Below are 15,912 nucleotides of genomic sequence, written 5' to 3' on the forward strand. Positions count from 1 at the left end.
ACGCTGCCATATGCGCCAGGCAGGCAATTTATGGAAATTCAATTTCATAGTACACATATGCCGTGTACTCGCTGCCCTCGGCGGCGCCCAACCCGACCGCAGCCATCTCGGACGTCAGCGATGCATCGTCCTTGGTGACCCGTCCCCGCTTGTCCCTGCCAAACGCATTTCCGCCGAGGTATGAGTAAGCCGAGTCCAGCGCCGTCTTCACTTTCTTTGCTTGCTTCGGGGTCGTCTATTACTCAGAGTTAGCAATGGCATGCAGAATATATCAAATGTGACTTGGGTTCCTCTTGCCTTGACAAGCGCGCAAACAAACTCCAACGGCAGGCCGTATCTCAGGACCGTCTCGACGAACACCCGTAGCGTCATGACGTGGGTCAAGATCATGGCGGTTTCGCTCCAGCCTGTCCGGCCGAGCCTCAGCGCTTCGCCCCAGACCTTCTTCTCCTCCCGGGCAATACGGTCGAGTTCGCGTTGCTCCTCCTCCTTGCCCCCCTCGACGTACTTGTATTGCCGAGGCGTCCACTTTTGCTCCCGGCACTTTTGTAAAAACTCGGCGCTGGTCTTCTTGAAAGTGGTTACCGCGAAAAGCGTGAACTCGTCGTCCTGCGCCACCTGGACCGACGATCGTGGCACTACCATGGGAGCGAGGGTCTCGTAGCTGCGAAGAAAGTCTTTGCGCGCGTTTGTTGGTACCACGATGAGATGGGTCTCCAGGTACTCTGAGTCCTGTACTAGTAGGTTCGGGTTGACTATGGGCGTCAGTGATTTGGTCGCCAGGTTCCCTCTGTTGTATGTAGTATTAGCGCTTGTGCCCAAACTCATGGAACCTGGTTGTCGCTGAACTTACGTCTGCTTCCTCTGCAGCGCCGCCAGTGTGGTCTTGATCCCGTTGTACTGGTTGAACTTGGCTTTGACATCATTGTCGATATTTTGGAGCTCTTTTTGTAAGTTCCCAATCAGTTCCCCCAATGGTCGATCGGCCCGGTATCTGCTTTTATCCCACTGGAAATTGCGCAGGTAATGATCCGTGGGTTCTGCGGGCAGTTGTCAGACATGGTCGAAGACCGGATGACGGGCTTTGGGAACACAATGCTCACTGTCGTTGACCATTTTCTGTTCCGCCGTTTTATCTTCGTCACCATTCAGAATCCCCTTCAGCGAATCTGCCACCTTGCCGACCGCAGCTTCGCACGCGGCATTGAGCTTCGCGAGGTCATCTGCGTGTTGCACTAGAGCATCGAGGGTGCCAATCTTGAATGATGGTATCGTGAACGGTAAGGTCTCGCCATTGTCTCGCCCGACAGTGGCGGCCAATGCCGTTAGGGGATCATCATCGAATATTCTGAGAGGTAGGGAGACGAGGAGGTATTGCGTCGGCTGCATGGTTGGTTCTTGGCGGGGCTCTAGGTCGGCGGCACTTGAGGTTTGTTGCGCTCTAAGAATGGATCGTCTGTAGTCGGGCGGAAGTGCTGTTAGTACGGCTGCGTTCGTCCTATGGTGGACAACCCGTGGCTGGTGGTGCAGTATCAGACTGGAAGGTACCTAGGTAGGAGGGGTTGTTGTCGTCGTGGGTTGTGTTGGTATTCGGATCCGCTAACTACTCCGTCGAAGTGCAAAATGGAGACGGCTTCACCACCGAAAGTGATCTTCAAGACGGCTCAAAAGGACAGAATATGGCGGACAATGAGCTGCGTACGGTTGTGATGACAAGGGGAAGCCGCCGGTAGCTGTTGGTGTTGAGATGCGACATGGGTGGGGCCGCCTGAGCTTCAACCAAGGAAACGAACTGGGGTCGAAGGAATGACACGCAATATATGCAATACATGCAATACATCATGTACATACCGTACCGAAATTCCGGAATCCGGTATGTAACTTACATTACGCGCCTGATCGGCTTTGTATTCAGCTCTTCAGCTTCTCCCGAGCTGTAATGTCCGGTACCTGTCCTTCCTCGGTGGGTCGAGTACCTCGCCGCAGCTCTCTGACAATCCAGCGCCAACGGGATGCGCCAACATGCGCCAACAAATGGCCGACCCGACTGGTTAATCTCAACCCACGATAACCATTCTGCGGAGTTTCAACAGCATAGCTGAGCGATAATACCTTAGTTACTTACTGCCCTGTTGCAATTCGAGATATCAGTTATTATTTTTCTCGTTCGACCAAGCTCGAGACTCCTAGACCAATTCCGCACGCGACTGTGTCACCGCCTCCTCTCCCCGCCGTGCCTTGTGAGCGACCCGCAGATTTGTTGCACAGGAACAGCCAGAACACCACCTGCCTCGTCGCCCCGGCCGTTCCAGACAGGACACAGTTTTTGATTGTGGGGGTATCGACACTAATAGAACTAATACCTGCGGCGAGCCGGTTGCTTATTGCCGTCGCCGCCATTGAAGAATCCTTCCCGTGGTCTAAACGTCCCTGCCGCGGCGTCACGCCGCTTTGCCAAGTGGAGTCGGGCGCGATATCTCTTTCCTCCGTTTTTGTCCATCAGGCCGGATAGGTATCTCGCGGTCGGCAGCTTGCGCTCTGCCAAACTCGCTGTTGACGCCCATCGAACATGCGGTTTGCGCCATGATTGCAAGCCTGCCGCGACGCAGCAATCGGTCCACGACTTGGCTCTTTCGAACGGCGTCATACCCCACCAGCATTACTTACCGGCGACAACGCGTCGAGCATGTTCAATGGCAACGCCGCCAAGTAAGCCGCGACACGACGCCCGTCTCCCCTGTGCCTTGCCACTAATCGCTAACCTCGGCACTGCTACACAGTACCCCCTACAACAGACCGCTCTACAACTGTCTTGAGAGCGACACCCATGCCGCCTGTTTCCTCGCAACCCGGCCAGACGGCCGTGCCCACCCCGAGCGGCATGTCGACATCAGCAGCCGCATCAGGTATCGCTGTCGGTACCAGCATCTCCCCCTCCTCCGAACCGAATCTGCAGGACGCTTTGAATGGGGTCCACCGAGATGGCCGGATTCGCAACCCTGTGCCTAGTAAACTTAAGGGGAAGACCGATGGGTCCAAGGGCAACTTTGGCGTCATGCAAATAGAGGTTTCAGGGAGGACCGAGGCCACGGATCGCGATGCCGAGGCGAAGCGAACCAGCGAGAGCACCGAACTGGCCGCTAAGCGCGCCTTCGAGAACGGCTATGTCTCGTTACGACGAAGCCGGTTCGTACATCTTCCGGACGAGCTTGTAGCCAAGCCGTTCATTCCAACGTCAACACCGGCGCTCCCCCCTGTCCCAGCTCAACGCCACGCACCCTTAGGTCCCGAGGAGACCAAGTCGGAGCAGGCACGCTTGCTGACTCTCTTACGGAGTTTACATCCGGTGCTCGTCGTGGACCAGATATGTAAAGCACTCGCTTTCTTTGGAGGGATCCCCGGAGCACCGCCACCCGCAGCCGGCGGCTTTCCAGAGAGCGCAGAGGCAAATGGGCCGGGTAGTCTTTTCGTTGGCTGGGTTTCAGAGATATTCCCTCGACTGGGTGGGAACACGGCGCCCCAGCCGTTGGACCACACCCGTCAGCTTGACCATCCTCAGCCATTGAAGCGCAAGCGAGGCCGACCGAAGGGCAGCAAAGCCACCAAAGCGCGGAAAGACAAGGGAGTCAAGAAGGGCCCCAATAAGCCCTCTGCATCCGCCGATCGAGGCCACTCGTCCGGTCTTGCAGATGAGAGCTGGGTGGACGTTGACGAGAGTGGCGCAGAAGATGCCGACGATGTCGATGCGAATGTGATGCTCCTCGCGCAAGCCGCAAGCCCCCAACCACAGCTAGGGACTTCCCATCCCAACGCAGGGCCTGTCACGCCTAATCAAGCGCCCGGTGCCGCCAGAACAGCATTACCAGAGGCACCCGCCGCTAACGGCGTGGCAACCACCAGCACTCCCGGCACGAAGAAGAGGGGCCGCCCAAAGGGCTCGAGGAACCGACCTAAACACCCAGTTGTCACCTCCGCGCAAACTCCCGGAACAACATCTCAGGCGGGCGCCCAGCCTTCTCAGGGCCCTGAATATTCCTCGCAAGTCTTTCAGGCGCCTCAGGCAAATCAAACACCACAGACAACGCCGGGTCCAGCGGGGCCACAATCCTTCACAGCGGTGAACTCGGTATTGCCGGCGCCTACAAAAAAGAAGAATGGGCGAGCAAAAGGTATAGGACAAAAGCAACAGGGCCAGGGGCAAAACGAGCAGGTCCCGGCAGCACCAGAGCCACAACAAGGCACCGGTATTGAATCAACTAATCCTGTACCCCCCGCGCAAATGCATGCACCGAGCTATCAGGCGCCGCAGACTACCCAGTTCCCGCAGGCCCAGACTTCGGCGCTCCCCACGCCTCCCACTGCCACCCCAGTTCAAAGCAAGCCGTCCAAAAACTCAAGCCAGAAGCGGAAAAGGAAAGCAGACGGAAATGCCGAGATGCCCCGGCCCACTGTAGAAGACGGCGGGAGCGGTCCAGCGCCCTTGGCGGAGATGAACAATCAAGGGTTGCCCACCGTGCCGAACACGTCAGGGCCACCATTTCCGACCACTGCGCCCCAACCATCGCCCAAACGGCAAAGAAAGGGCAAGGAATCTCGGCAATCGGCGAGGAAGGCAAATGAGGTGACCGGAGAAGCGCCTATCTCTGAGAGTTCGAGTGCTAAGCCAGGGCCGGCTCCCCGGGCTGTCGTAACTCAGGAGCCTGAACCAGAATTGGTTGCTGCAGCTACAACTATAGAGCAACCCGTGCCGTCACTGCTTCAGCCCCACCAGTCTCGGTTTGTGGTGCAGTCGCCTGCAATAGAGAACTTCGAGGTACAGCTTGCTCAGTTCGACCAACAGGCCGAGACCGAGCCGCGGACACTGACCTCACAAAGCGCCGCAAACTCGGCGGCAGTGATGGCCAACCGGTTATCACAACAACATCCACGAAAATTCTCGCACCAACAGCACCAGCAGCAGCACCCGCGTGCTGATTCTGTCGGTCAGGGTCGGTCCCCAAATCCGCAACCGCAAGCACCCAAACCGCAAACCGTGAAGAGCCCACCCATCACACAACAGCAAGCGAGAACCTCTCAATCACACTATAGCCAATATCGCACTTCGGGCTCACAATTTCAGCAACAGAGGCAGCAACAGCAACAGCAACAGCAACAACAAAATCACACCTCTGCGCAAGCGGACCATTTACCACAACAGCCCCAGCAGCAGCAGCAGCACCAGTTTTCAGGAGGACAACAACAACATCATCGAAGCACCCAAGTTGCTTCGGCCCAACAGTATTCGGCAAGCACGTCGCAGCAGCAGTATGGTACGGACCAGCAGCAGCCATATTCGGACCAGCAATATCGTAAAAGTCTAGCCTCACAACAACGCTACCACCAGCAGCAACTGGCGGCCACTTCTTCAGCAGCCACAACTTCGTATACCACTCACCAACCGCAATTCAGCGCCCCAGCCAGCAACGATTTCAGCGCCTCCGATAGCGGCTACCGCAACTCGGCTACGGCTCTGAACAATCCTTCATACACCCAACGAAGCAACCAGCCCACCACCACTGCCACCTTCCGTTCCACCAACACCCACAACGGCCTGCCACAACACTCCCCATCCTTCACCACCCCCAACACCGGCCTGCAGCAGCAGCAACAGCAGCAACAGCAGCAACAACGCTCCGCCAGCACAACGCAGCAGCCCACATCGCAGAGCATGCAGAGCCTCGCCAACGTGCAGTCCTTCTCCGGGAACGCGGCAGCAGCTGCTACTGCCGACTGGAACCTGTTCGACGCCAGCCACCTGGACACGACGGCCGGCCAGCCGGGCGCGATGGCTGCGCTGGGCGGTGCCGGCTACGGCATCAATGCCGGTGGTGGCGGCGGTGGTGGTGGCGGTGGTGGTGGTGGTGGTGTACGAGGGCCCGCCTCTAATAATGGCGCCGCGGCGGCGGCGGCTGCGGCGGCGGCGTTTGCGTCGACGGGGCTGGCTACGTTTGATGCGGCTGGGTTGGGGGGGAGCGGTGGGGAGCGGTATTATGGCGTGGGGAGGCGGTGATGGGGAGGGGGGCGGATGGGTTATAAGGCCGTGTTTGGGTGAGTGGTTGGGTGGTTGGGAGAAGGTTGGCGGCGTCTTTTCTCTCATAATCACAGATTCATTGTTAAAAAAGTTTACCTTGGGCATTTCTGGTATAAAAACATTTGGAGCTTTGGGGGGGTGTGGGTTGGGGATGGGGTTAAGGATCATTCATGGTGGGGGAAGGGCTGCGTGGCTGCATTGGACCTGAGGTCATGTTTCCAATACCTTGTGCTTTTCTTATCCAATTCTTGGATTAAGGTCTGCCTTTTTTGGTTGTGTCTTGTATGTGTTCCCCCGCCGCGGTCTTCTGTTTGGACGGAAGGCTGGCGGTTAGGGAAAACGTAACTGACGGAGGTTATCTGATGAATCATTGACAATATTCGTACTCGGTGTGGCGAACCAGGAGTGTGGCAGCATGTTGGCGTATAACTTTGTCCAGGGAGCCAGCCAGTGAGAGCGGCCGGTACCCATGAATGAATAAATGCTTGGAACTTATGTACATTGAGGATGATGAACAGAAACGGCGCCACGTTCGGAGAGATTACAACAGCACATCCAAGAAGTTGCGAGGCTCATGCATGATGTGATATCAGGACAACGACTACTACTTCCAACAAAGGTGCAAGGAAACCAGTCGATTCAGATGCTACTCTTTATCATGGATCTCCAACTAACCTCCCCACCCATGACCGAGAAGCTGTTCCCCCTCTGTGGTCGCTCCATCGACCCTAGACCGGGTATCATGAATGACTCTCTCTCCCACCGCAGGCATGCCATGCGTCAACCCCGCCCAGTTGCATGGCGAAAAAAAAGATAACAATGATAGGCATCTGACCTATGAATACATTCGCTATGAAACACAAGCAAAGACAAGGCGTACACCCCCGGCTGGGTGGCCTGACAGAATACAGCGAAGGAAAAGGAAACGGTAACCCAATATACACCTGGCTTGCCATGCTGATCTCTGATCCGAGATATCCGCACATCTCGGAAACAATAACAAGATAGAAAGCCCGAACGCCTGTAAATGCCTTTTGTTTCCCAGAAAAATTGAAACTCGACATAGTAAAGAAGGGATTTGATGCCGGTCGGCTGTCGTATCTTCGTGACAGCCTAGGATTCGGTAAAGATGGTGGTCGACAGTTTGTCGATGGAAAAAAGGTGGGTGGGACACGACCCTCGAACGTGCCGCCCAGCCCAGTAGAGGGCTAATAAAAGTGTGTGTAGAAGTATGGTTGTGTGTGACGAGAGGTTAGGGGCATCCCATGGGCTCTTCCTCGATCGCGTCGAGGTTCGGTCGTACCGACTCGGATGCGGTAGTGCCGTAAAGCCACTGGTCCTCGTCCTCAGCGATGTTCTCGCTGATCAAGTCGGTAAATATTTGAGCATTGCGGCGGATATCGCTCGGTCGTTGGACAATCTTGCGGTCCAAGATCATTGCCTCGGCTGTTTCCGACCAAATCTTCCGGAGCCCGGGCAGATCGGACAGGAGCGACTTGTACTCGTCCTTGCTCAAGTTCCCCATAGGCATGCCGGCGGCTAAGCTGGTGCAGAACACCAAGCTCTCCGGTCGTTTGCCTTCGGCAACGCTCGAGGTGCCCGAATTCCGAGATGACGGTGCAGCGTCATTCGAGTTTGTTTTGGTCAAGGTGAGCGATGACTTTTTCCGCTTCAGGCCCAGCATCCCCCGGCGCTTCTTCCCTTCTGGTGGTTCGGCAGGCTCCTTGGCGATGGACGCATACCAAGCATCGACGGCGGCGCGGCGCGCGTTGTATGTTTTGACCTCCCAGATCTTTTCCACTTCCCGGAGACCACCAAGACAAAGAATCGCGACATGTACCTCCTCTGGAGGTTTGTCTCTGAGGTATCCCCTCAAGGATCGCTCCACCCGGCCGACATACGAAGGCGGCCGAAGACGTCTGTCGAAAGATGCCATTATCAGGGGAAAGATTTCGTGGACTTGGTACAGCGTTCGGTCATCGTACATGTTGAGAATTTCGGTCTCGACGGGGTTGACTGTGTAGGGGGTTTGGTGCAGCCCGTAACCGTGCTCGGCGATGTATTTGAGGTGCAATTTCCGGTACGTTTCGAAGAAGTGGAAGGTGGTGAAGACCATCGGTATCAAACGCCGTCGCATTCGTTCCCTTTGTGGTGCGAATTCCCGCTTCTTCTCCTCCGTATTCCTGAAGAACATCTCTTTAGACACCCACTCGCATATCAAATACGACAACTTCGCGGCGACGTGTAACCGATGCCAGATACCGCATAGATAATGGAAATTCAGGGGCACGCCCTCGGGTGCCGGGTAAAGGCGCTTGGCGTATGCGGGCACATGGTGGTCGAGATGATAGCGGGTGATGGGCGTCTCGTTCAGCGACACAAGGGCGTGTAGGGATCTGGATGCCAGCCGTAAATTCAACACGTCGGAGAGCGGGAGCGACGCAATGATCTCGATTTGTAGTTCATTCGGAAGGGCAACAAAGAGCTGATCGAAAGCGGCGCTACGGGATGATAGCGTTCGTTAGTCACAGCGGACGGGAGGGGATATTCAATGGCTTTGCGACTTACGTTTTCCGGGCGCTCGTGGAATGTATCGACGAGGGCCGTTGCTCCTGGAGCTCGGTATTGCTCGCGGTTGCCGCCGGGGAATTCTTGCTGTGAAACTTGGACCTGAGAAACCCGAATGCCTTCTTCTTTTGATCCCCAGATTTGTTTGCTGGCCCCTCTACTTCGGACGGTACTGCTCCCCGAAGGGGTAATATGAACTGTGATTGTGGGAGTCCAGCCGCGGGAGCTGTTGGCGCGGCGGGATTTGCCTGCGACTGGTGGAACTTCTCCAGGTACCGGTCGGACCCGAATTCAGTAATGTGTGCAGGCTCCATCTTTGCTGGCTGGGAACCGGCTAGATAGCCGGTGAGCCAGGGACAAGACAAGCACCTCAATCGAGTACAATGCGCATGCAAGGGTGCGCAACGGGCCTCGCCCAGCTTTACCGGAAGTGAGTCGCCGAGAAAGACTGAGTCGAACTATTCGCAGCAGAAAATAGTCGCGGCTCGATCATGGTGGGAGCATCTGTCTTCGCGGGTGATGTCGGCCGGAACAGATCCGGGGAACTCGTTCGGGCGGCGATTGCGGAAGGTCGGGAGGGGAGGCAAGCGGTGCTCGGGCTGCCGACTTGATCGACCGCGAAGTTCTCAGAAGGGCTCGCGGAAAAGAGAACGGCGGCGAAAGATGGCGCGCGAGTATCTCCTCTCGTCGGCCTTGGTGCAAAGGAAATGGTCGAGGGAAATTCTCGTCAAAAAGGCGCGGGGACAACGAGTGACTGAAGTGGGTGTGGGACGATGAGCGGGTTCCGCGAGTCGTGCGCGGGCGGGCAACTCGGGCGGGATGGGATGATTGAACGAGGGTGGATAGTTGTCGTCGAGAGAAAGGCAAATTCAATCGGTGGCGGCGCCGTCGGGGCACGAATTCGAGAATCACAGAAGCGGCGCCTTTGGGATCGATCGATGCTACGAATGCACGATGTCGGAAGAAGGGACCTGTCGAGAAGTCGGCAACGACAGACAGGAAACCAGGACGGGGACTGTACGGAGAACTGATCGCTGGCCCTGTTTTGGAAGGGTGGGGGGTGCGGACAGGGAGCACACGAGGAGAAGAGAGACGAGAGTGGACACGCCCGGCAAGGGCCGAATTCGACAGAAACCTTGAAGAATGACCCCCAAATCCAGCCAGTGGTGCGCCGGGAGAAAGTGATAAACGGCTCTAGAACCGCGCTGGATGACCGCAATGGGGCCGGTCGGGGGAACGTGAGTGGTGAAGGTTTGGCACTTCTCTCTCCCACTGGCAGCTTGAAAGGCGACGGGCTCGACGGGCGACTGACGGGATGGCGCATCCATGATGGGCCACGGCGGTTTGGCCGGCGTAATAGTGGAGAGACGCTGGAGCTGGGCCACAGCCCAGGCGAAATGGGAGCACACACCTGGAGCAAGTACGGCAAGGCGGGTCACGGCGTGCGAGTGGAGTACCTAGCGTTTGTGGGGTAAATTGCGGAGGACACCTGGTATCCTACTATCACTCCCTCCCGCATATGCGAGACGGGGAATGTCACTCAGGACCCTGAGCGACTGCTCCCGTTTCAATGAGCGTGTCCCAATCGGGCCTGTTCAGTGCTTGTTTTCCGGCTGGGGGAGAGTGCGGGCTGCCGAGCATATCGGGGGTACGAAATACATGTTGGAGATTGATAGATCGGGCTTTCTTCGGTCAAAGTAAACCGTGCTGAGCTACGCTATCGGGACCAGAAACAACGAATCGCCCTAACACTACGGATCGTTCCCGAGTTGCACAACCCCGTGCCAGTTGTCTTGGCTGCAGCTTCATGGGCACGTCGTAATTTAGCCGCAGCCAATGGAAGAATGTTAAAATCACCGAGCGTTGGGTGCATTTCACCGTCCGTCCTTCAGCAGGGGAAAGATCCGTTTTCCAAACCACGACGACGGTCCCTTCCGTGGGGTGACACAACAGTGGTAAAGTGAGCCGCCGACGCCTAAGGTACCCAGCACCAGCGCCATAACAGGATCAGCTTTGAATAGGGACAAACGCAGCTTATCGAGTATTGGCCTCAGAGCTGCACGGACGACCATGGTGTATGGTGTGGCCATTCTTATCACCTTGCTAACATTGAAAAACAAGGCTGAGCACTCTTCATCCGATTTTTGAATTCAGATCTCGAACTGCTCCAGTGACTAATGTCTTTCCCCTCCCAAGCCCTTCGGCTTTTTTTGGTCTTCCCTTGACATTCCAACAGCCAGTCAGTGCGGGTGCCAATCAGCGCGGTGAGCATTTTTGTTGGTTTCGTGGCCGCCGATCTTTCCCTCTCTGTTTCATGGCGCTTGGTGATGCTCACGCCTTGCTCTGGGGGTGCCTTCGAGTCATGTTATCTCTCTGGATGGCGGGATCAAGCGAGAGAAGACGCAACCGAGCCGAAACTGGACCGTTCTCGTGAGGAGAAGGGCTGGCTCTTCTCGGCAGTTGGTATATTAACCCAGGACCATGAAATAGTCCCGTCCCTCCATCCTTAAAGGGGCGGGTTGCTCGCCGAGAAGCCCAGTTCTAAAATAGCGCACAAATTCGCCGCTGGGCGCTTCTCAGTTACCAGGGGATGTGAGAGGCATTTATGTCGATGATGTTTTCGGTCCGAGGACGAAGTTCTCGAATCTCATGACGGATAGTCAAGCCCACGAGGGCACAAGCTTCCTTGTGCCTCGGGCCGCTCTCGAGGGGGGGTCCTTCGTGGCGGGACCGTTTTGCTCGGTGCAATTTAGCCGCGTGCTGGGAATTGGGCTTCTTGCGGCCCTTCTCCGGCCGTTCTTTGTTCCCTTCAGGCCGTTTTGGGGACCTGGTTTTGGTGATTGGGCGGGGCCGACCACCGGTCCGTGAGGCACGCCGTGGAGATCAGTCACTCCCGCCGGGTCCCGAAATCACGGGCTCGGCCGCCTCTCGGTCGTGGAGTTGTTCAAAAACCGCCCCCCTCCTCGGGTCGGGCCCCCGCAATCGTTATTCTTGCCGTGCTCCCTGGCGCTCCCGCGTTCTCTCCACCGATCCAGCCGATGTATCGCCGTGCAGATCCCGGGGAGGATCAGCATGGCGGGCGGGGAGACGCCGAACGAATCAAGCATACCTTGCTATCGGAAGCGGCCTGATCTCGAAATGTGTTGACCAGTGACCCTGGCTGCCGTTCTTGGTGTTTTTACCGGTCCATCCGAAAGATATGCCGTTACCCACAGGACAACCTACAGCAACCAAGCTGGTATCCGCTCAATCATTACCTAGTCTTTCCGCTTTCGTTAGCCCCGATCTACGCAAGATTCAATCGCTGAATATGGTTACCATGGGTGGTAGTCTCATGAAATGAGGAGATGGGCCAGGCAAGCAATGAACCAGCCCGGAAGAACGCGACTGACAGCCGCTGACATGATCGTCCACAAGAGAATCGCGACCCATGGCCAAAATTGGACGAAAGCGGATGTCAAGTCACAACCATGCCGCCAGAGAATCCAGGGCGCATGTTCGGGCTCTGTGTCTGAGAAAAGACTCTCAAACGCGCCGTGCAATGCAATACTGGCATTCCAGCGTTATCGATATCGAGTTGGAATTTTGCATCATCCAACCCGATGGATGCCGAAACGCCCAGGTGCCAAGCATCTGCTTTCGACCTCATAAAACCCTATTTTTGGCAACAGCATTGAAGGCGTTCGTGCATGTGGAGCGCCCCTCGTCACGTTTCCCCCACTCACAAGGCAGAGAGAAGGAATTTGAGATCGAAGCGATAACATGACGTCCATCTCCGGACATCCAACTCACCAACACTACAATCGTGCAACGTCTCGATGGATGGTCGCTCGCTAATTCTAACCATCTGCATGCAGGTAGTTAGTTACCTACCTCCACAAAAATAACTATAATGCCCTCTAATCGCGGCTGGAAATGCCAGGCTCACTTAACTCATTATTGCGTTGCATCCAGGTCGCCGATCGAGTCGGGGCGCAGGCGAGGTCGGCAGCCAAGACATGGAACCGAATCGAGGGCTCCCAATCGTTTCGTGCCCTCGGTGGTGCCCTTGCTCCCCTCTCGCATTGTTCATACCGCCCGTCGTAAGCTTTGTCCCCTTAGTTACTCCCATGCGCCAGTCACAGGCGTCAAACCGCATGCTTTCCGGGCTGGTCCACCCTCCCGGATCGGATGGCAACGTTCGGGCAAGTCCCAGGAGTCGCCGCGCCCAGGGTCCCCGCGGTTTGTTTGTGAGCAAAAAGAACCCGGAAGAAGTGCGATCATCATCGCGGGGTTGTTTAGCCCTTTCTCTCTCTAACATCCTACCTAACTCCCTACTATGTTATTATTCACTGCTTCAAGTTCGCTCTCATCTTGTTCAACAACCTGGTAAATGGGATGCGTTCTTAATTTCCAGAACGTGGTCATTGTCTCTTGAGCCCTAGGGTCTGGCTCTTCCCTTTCTGAAAATACTTTTGTGCCTCCCCCGCTTCCGCGTCGCCCATCTCAATTATTGTCGTCTTGAAGCCCATCCAAGGGCTGTTATCTCCCAGACTGTTGCTCCCCCGGGTCGGTCCTTTCCCCAGTCAAAGTACCGGGGTCTCAATGTCCCTCGCAGCGGGACAGGCCTGTGTTTCATATTAGCCTACACCCGGGCGTCCACTTCCTCGGCGACTGTCACCCCTCGCAGAGCATTACCTTGTCTGCGGCTGGCTACAAGGCTGCATGCCTAGGTGGCTTTGTTCCTCTCACTCGGCGCGACGACTAGCTAGTTGGTTTGGCTCTCTGCCCGCTCGGTCGTGTTTCAACCGACCGAACCCTCGGGCTTCCCTGCTTTCAAACTGGTTTCACCACCCGTCCCAGTAAGATCAAACGGGAAGGGTAGCAGGAGGGCAAACTACCTGGCCACTACGAAGTACATCACATTCTCCAATACTGACTCATAGCCGTCACATCGACACTACCATTATACACTCACACACGACCAATCCCCCAGTGCGAACACAGCTGGACCATCCACTAGGTCTAGCCACCCAACCCGTTTCCCCCCTTCCCTGGCGCCGCCACTTCAGCACTTGGGTCTACTGACCCTCGCCCTGGCAAGCCATGGCAATCACAGGCAAGCAGTCTCCTGCGCCTGAGCCGTCCGAGCCTCTGGACGTGGTCGAAACACCAACCTCGCCATCCTCGAGCATCGCCCGCTCGCGCTTTGAGTTCGAGACCGACAAGCGCAATGAGGGCACCAAGATCCTCATGGTCGAATGGGACGATCCGGGTCCGGGGCATGGGGACGCTTCCGGGACGGGGAGCGGGAGGAACGACTGGGAGGTATCGTGGGAAGGCAAGGGGGCAGTCCTCCCGGTCTGGGATGCCGGCTCCGAAATCGACGACAACATACACCGCGTGTACTTCCTTCTCCCACCGGGGTCTCCCGTCCCATCACTTATCGACATCACACGCCGGGGCGCGAGCCGCGGAGCCAAGGACGGGACCGGCGACATCCTCAGGACGACACCCATGCCCGCCATCTTCCCCGCCGGGCTGACGAGCAAACAGGACGCCGGCCTGCGCGGCGTGCTCCACACGATATGGGCCAAGCGGCGCCTGGCCGAGCTGCAGGCCGAGATCACGGCCGAGATGAAAGCCAACGGCGAGAGTGTGGGGCTCGAGATGGCCATGCAGGAGCGGCAGTGGATCGTCGACCACTTCGGCCTTGCCCCCCACCCGGCCCTGCCCCAGCCGACAAAGCTCCATATCCCGCAGAGCTCGGCCGGCCCGGCAAGCCCAAGGAGTCCGTTGGGTGGGAGACTAGGCGAGAAGCTCAGGGGGCTGAAGCTCGCGACCAGCCCCGCAGAACTAGCCGCTGCTAGTCAAGGTATGTTGCGTGCTACATCTCCTTATCCTCGTTGCACCGGTTTAGAAGGGGTTGGAGTGAGACACATGTGAGAAGTGGAGAGGACGGCGCGAGCCTGTCACTAACTGCCCCAATAGCGGCGAAGAGCGCCGAGGCGCCACGAGTGCAGCATCTGATCACGTCGGTCGCTCCGTCGGCCGCAGCACCAGGTTCAAGCGGCGGGGGCGTCGCTTCGCTAGATGCTATTGTAGGGGGCGGGGCAACACCAGCCGCCGCGGTGGGCAAGGTTGGAGGGGGGGATGACGCAACGGAGGAGGACCTATTCGCCCTCCCAATGAGCCCGCGTAGCCCGGAGATGAAGCGCAGCCCGTTTAGTATCCTATAGATGCGGATAATGTATACCCGTGGTTACTGGGGGCTGTCACCGGCGCCTGGGCCCACCCACATATTCCTTAGAATACAGGTGCCGCGCGAGCTGGCTATGATGAAGGGGTTTTGAAGATTTGAGGGGGCTAATGGATGGAGAGCCCGAGGTGCGCGCGGCACCCTCGGCTAGGGGACGGGGGCGAGCAACCTTGACTGTATTCTCTTTGATATACATACAACGGTGGGCACCACATAATAAATGTGAATTGTTAGTACTCACATTCACTGGTCTAAACTTGCACCCAAGACTTGTCTTGCAGGGTGTTGCCTCCCCAACATCCAACATACCGTCACTTCATTGCCATTCCCACATGATATATCACACCACCAACCTCCCATCTGGCTAGGTACCTAGTTACAGTCCCTTTCTCTCACCCACAACCCAGCCCGACACCACCAGCCCAACAAACAAAACCCTCCCCTTATCTCCCGACCTAATCCAGTCCAAAACCCACCGTTTATCCACCCGTTCCTCACCTCCACCCCCCAACCCTCCCCTCATCCCACCTCTCCCTCCTCTCCCACCTCAAATAATACAACTTCCTCACCTCCCTATACCTCCTCACCCACTCCGCAACCTCCCTCTCCGACGCCAACCCCCCCTCCCCCCCACCAATGCATGGTTATGGAAACACACGGGCAGGAAGAAGTAAATATTGGGTAGCTGAGGTGGGTGTTGCGGCGGAAGGGATTGTAAGGGCAGGGAGAGCTTTTTATCGATTGTTTACGAGGATGAGCACGAGTCAGGGGATTTTCTTCCCCATGCAGTTGGCGTTATTTCTACGTCACCAACGCGCGGGGCCGGAGGCTATCCTCATCTATCCCCTTTGTTGGGGTCGGTGGCCTGTAAGAAAGACTTATCTGGATGCATGGATAACATACCCACCGAGAAATCTCTCCTGTGCTAGTGTACTCGCCATACTGGCAGAAACAGAAAAATCATCAACCAGGACCGCATAAAACTGCCCCCAAGTCAAACAGCCTAAGATCAAAAAACGAAAGATAGAAGTTAGAC

At 56.7% G+C, this 15,912-nt stretch overlaps 4 protein-coding genes across 4 annotated transcripts; 2 read left to right on the forward strand and 2 right to left on the reverse strand.

Moving 5' to 3' along the window:
* Nucleotides 1-207: 207 nt before the first annotated feature.
* CHGG_00734 (uncharacterized protein) lies at nt 208-1,116 on the reverse strand (the record flags this gene model as incomplete). The annotated part of the gene is made up of 4 exons (XM_001219954.1): nt 208-235; nt 320-790; nt 854-944; nt 1,104-1,116. 4 exons carry the CDS (start codon nt 1,114-1,116, stop codon nt 208-210), a joined length of 603 nt encoding a protein of 200 aa, XP_001219955.1.
* A 1,711-nt stretch (nt 1,117-2,827) lies between these two features.
* CHGG_00735 (uncharacterized protein) lies at nt 2,828-6,049 on the forward strand (the record flags this gene model as incomplete). The annotated part of the gene is made up of 1 exon (XM_001219955.1): nt 2,828-6,049. One exon carries the CDS (start codon nt 2,828-2,830, stop codon nt 6,047-6,049), a length of 3,222 nt encoding a protein of 1,073 aa, XP_001219956.1.
* A 1,273-nt stretch (nt 6,050-7,322) lies between these two features.
* CHGG_00736 (uncharacterized protein) lies at nt 7,323-8,952 on the reverse strand (the record flags this gene model as incomplete). Its single annotated transcript, XM_001219956.1, has 2 exons — nt 7,323-8,571; nt 8,639-8,952. The coding sequence occupies 2 exons, from the start codon at nt 8,950-8,952 to the stop codon at nt 7,323-7,325; spliced, it is 1,563 nt and encodes a 520-aa protein (XP_001219957.1).
* Nucleotides 8,953-13,723: 4,771 nt separating this feature from the next.
* Nucleotides 13,724-14,856, forward strand: CHGG_00737 (uncharacterized protein; the record flags this gene model as incomplete). The annotated part of the gene is made up of 2 exons (XM_001219957.1): nt 13,724-14,492; nt 14,609-14,856. The coding sequence occupies 2 exons, from the start codon at nt 13,724-13,726 to the stop codon at nt 14,854-14,856; spliced, it is 1,017 nt and encodes a 338-aa protein (XP_001219958.1).
* Between the last annotated feature and the right edge of the window lie 1,056 nt (nt 14,857-15,912).

This window comes from Chaetomium globosum, genomic scaffold (assembly GCF_000143365.1).
Source record: "Chaetomium globosum CBS 148.51 scaffold_1 genomic scaffold, whole genome shotgun sequence".
In the NCBI taxonomy this organism is placed as follows: domain Eukaryota; kingdom Fungi; phylum Ascomycota; class Sordariomycetes; order Sordariales; family Chaetomiaceae; genus Chaetomium; species Chaetomium globosum.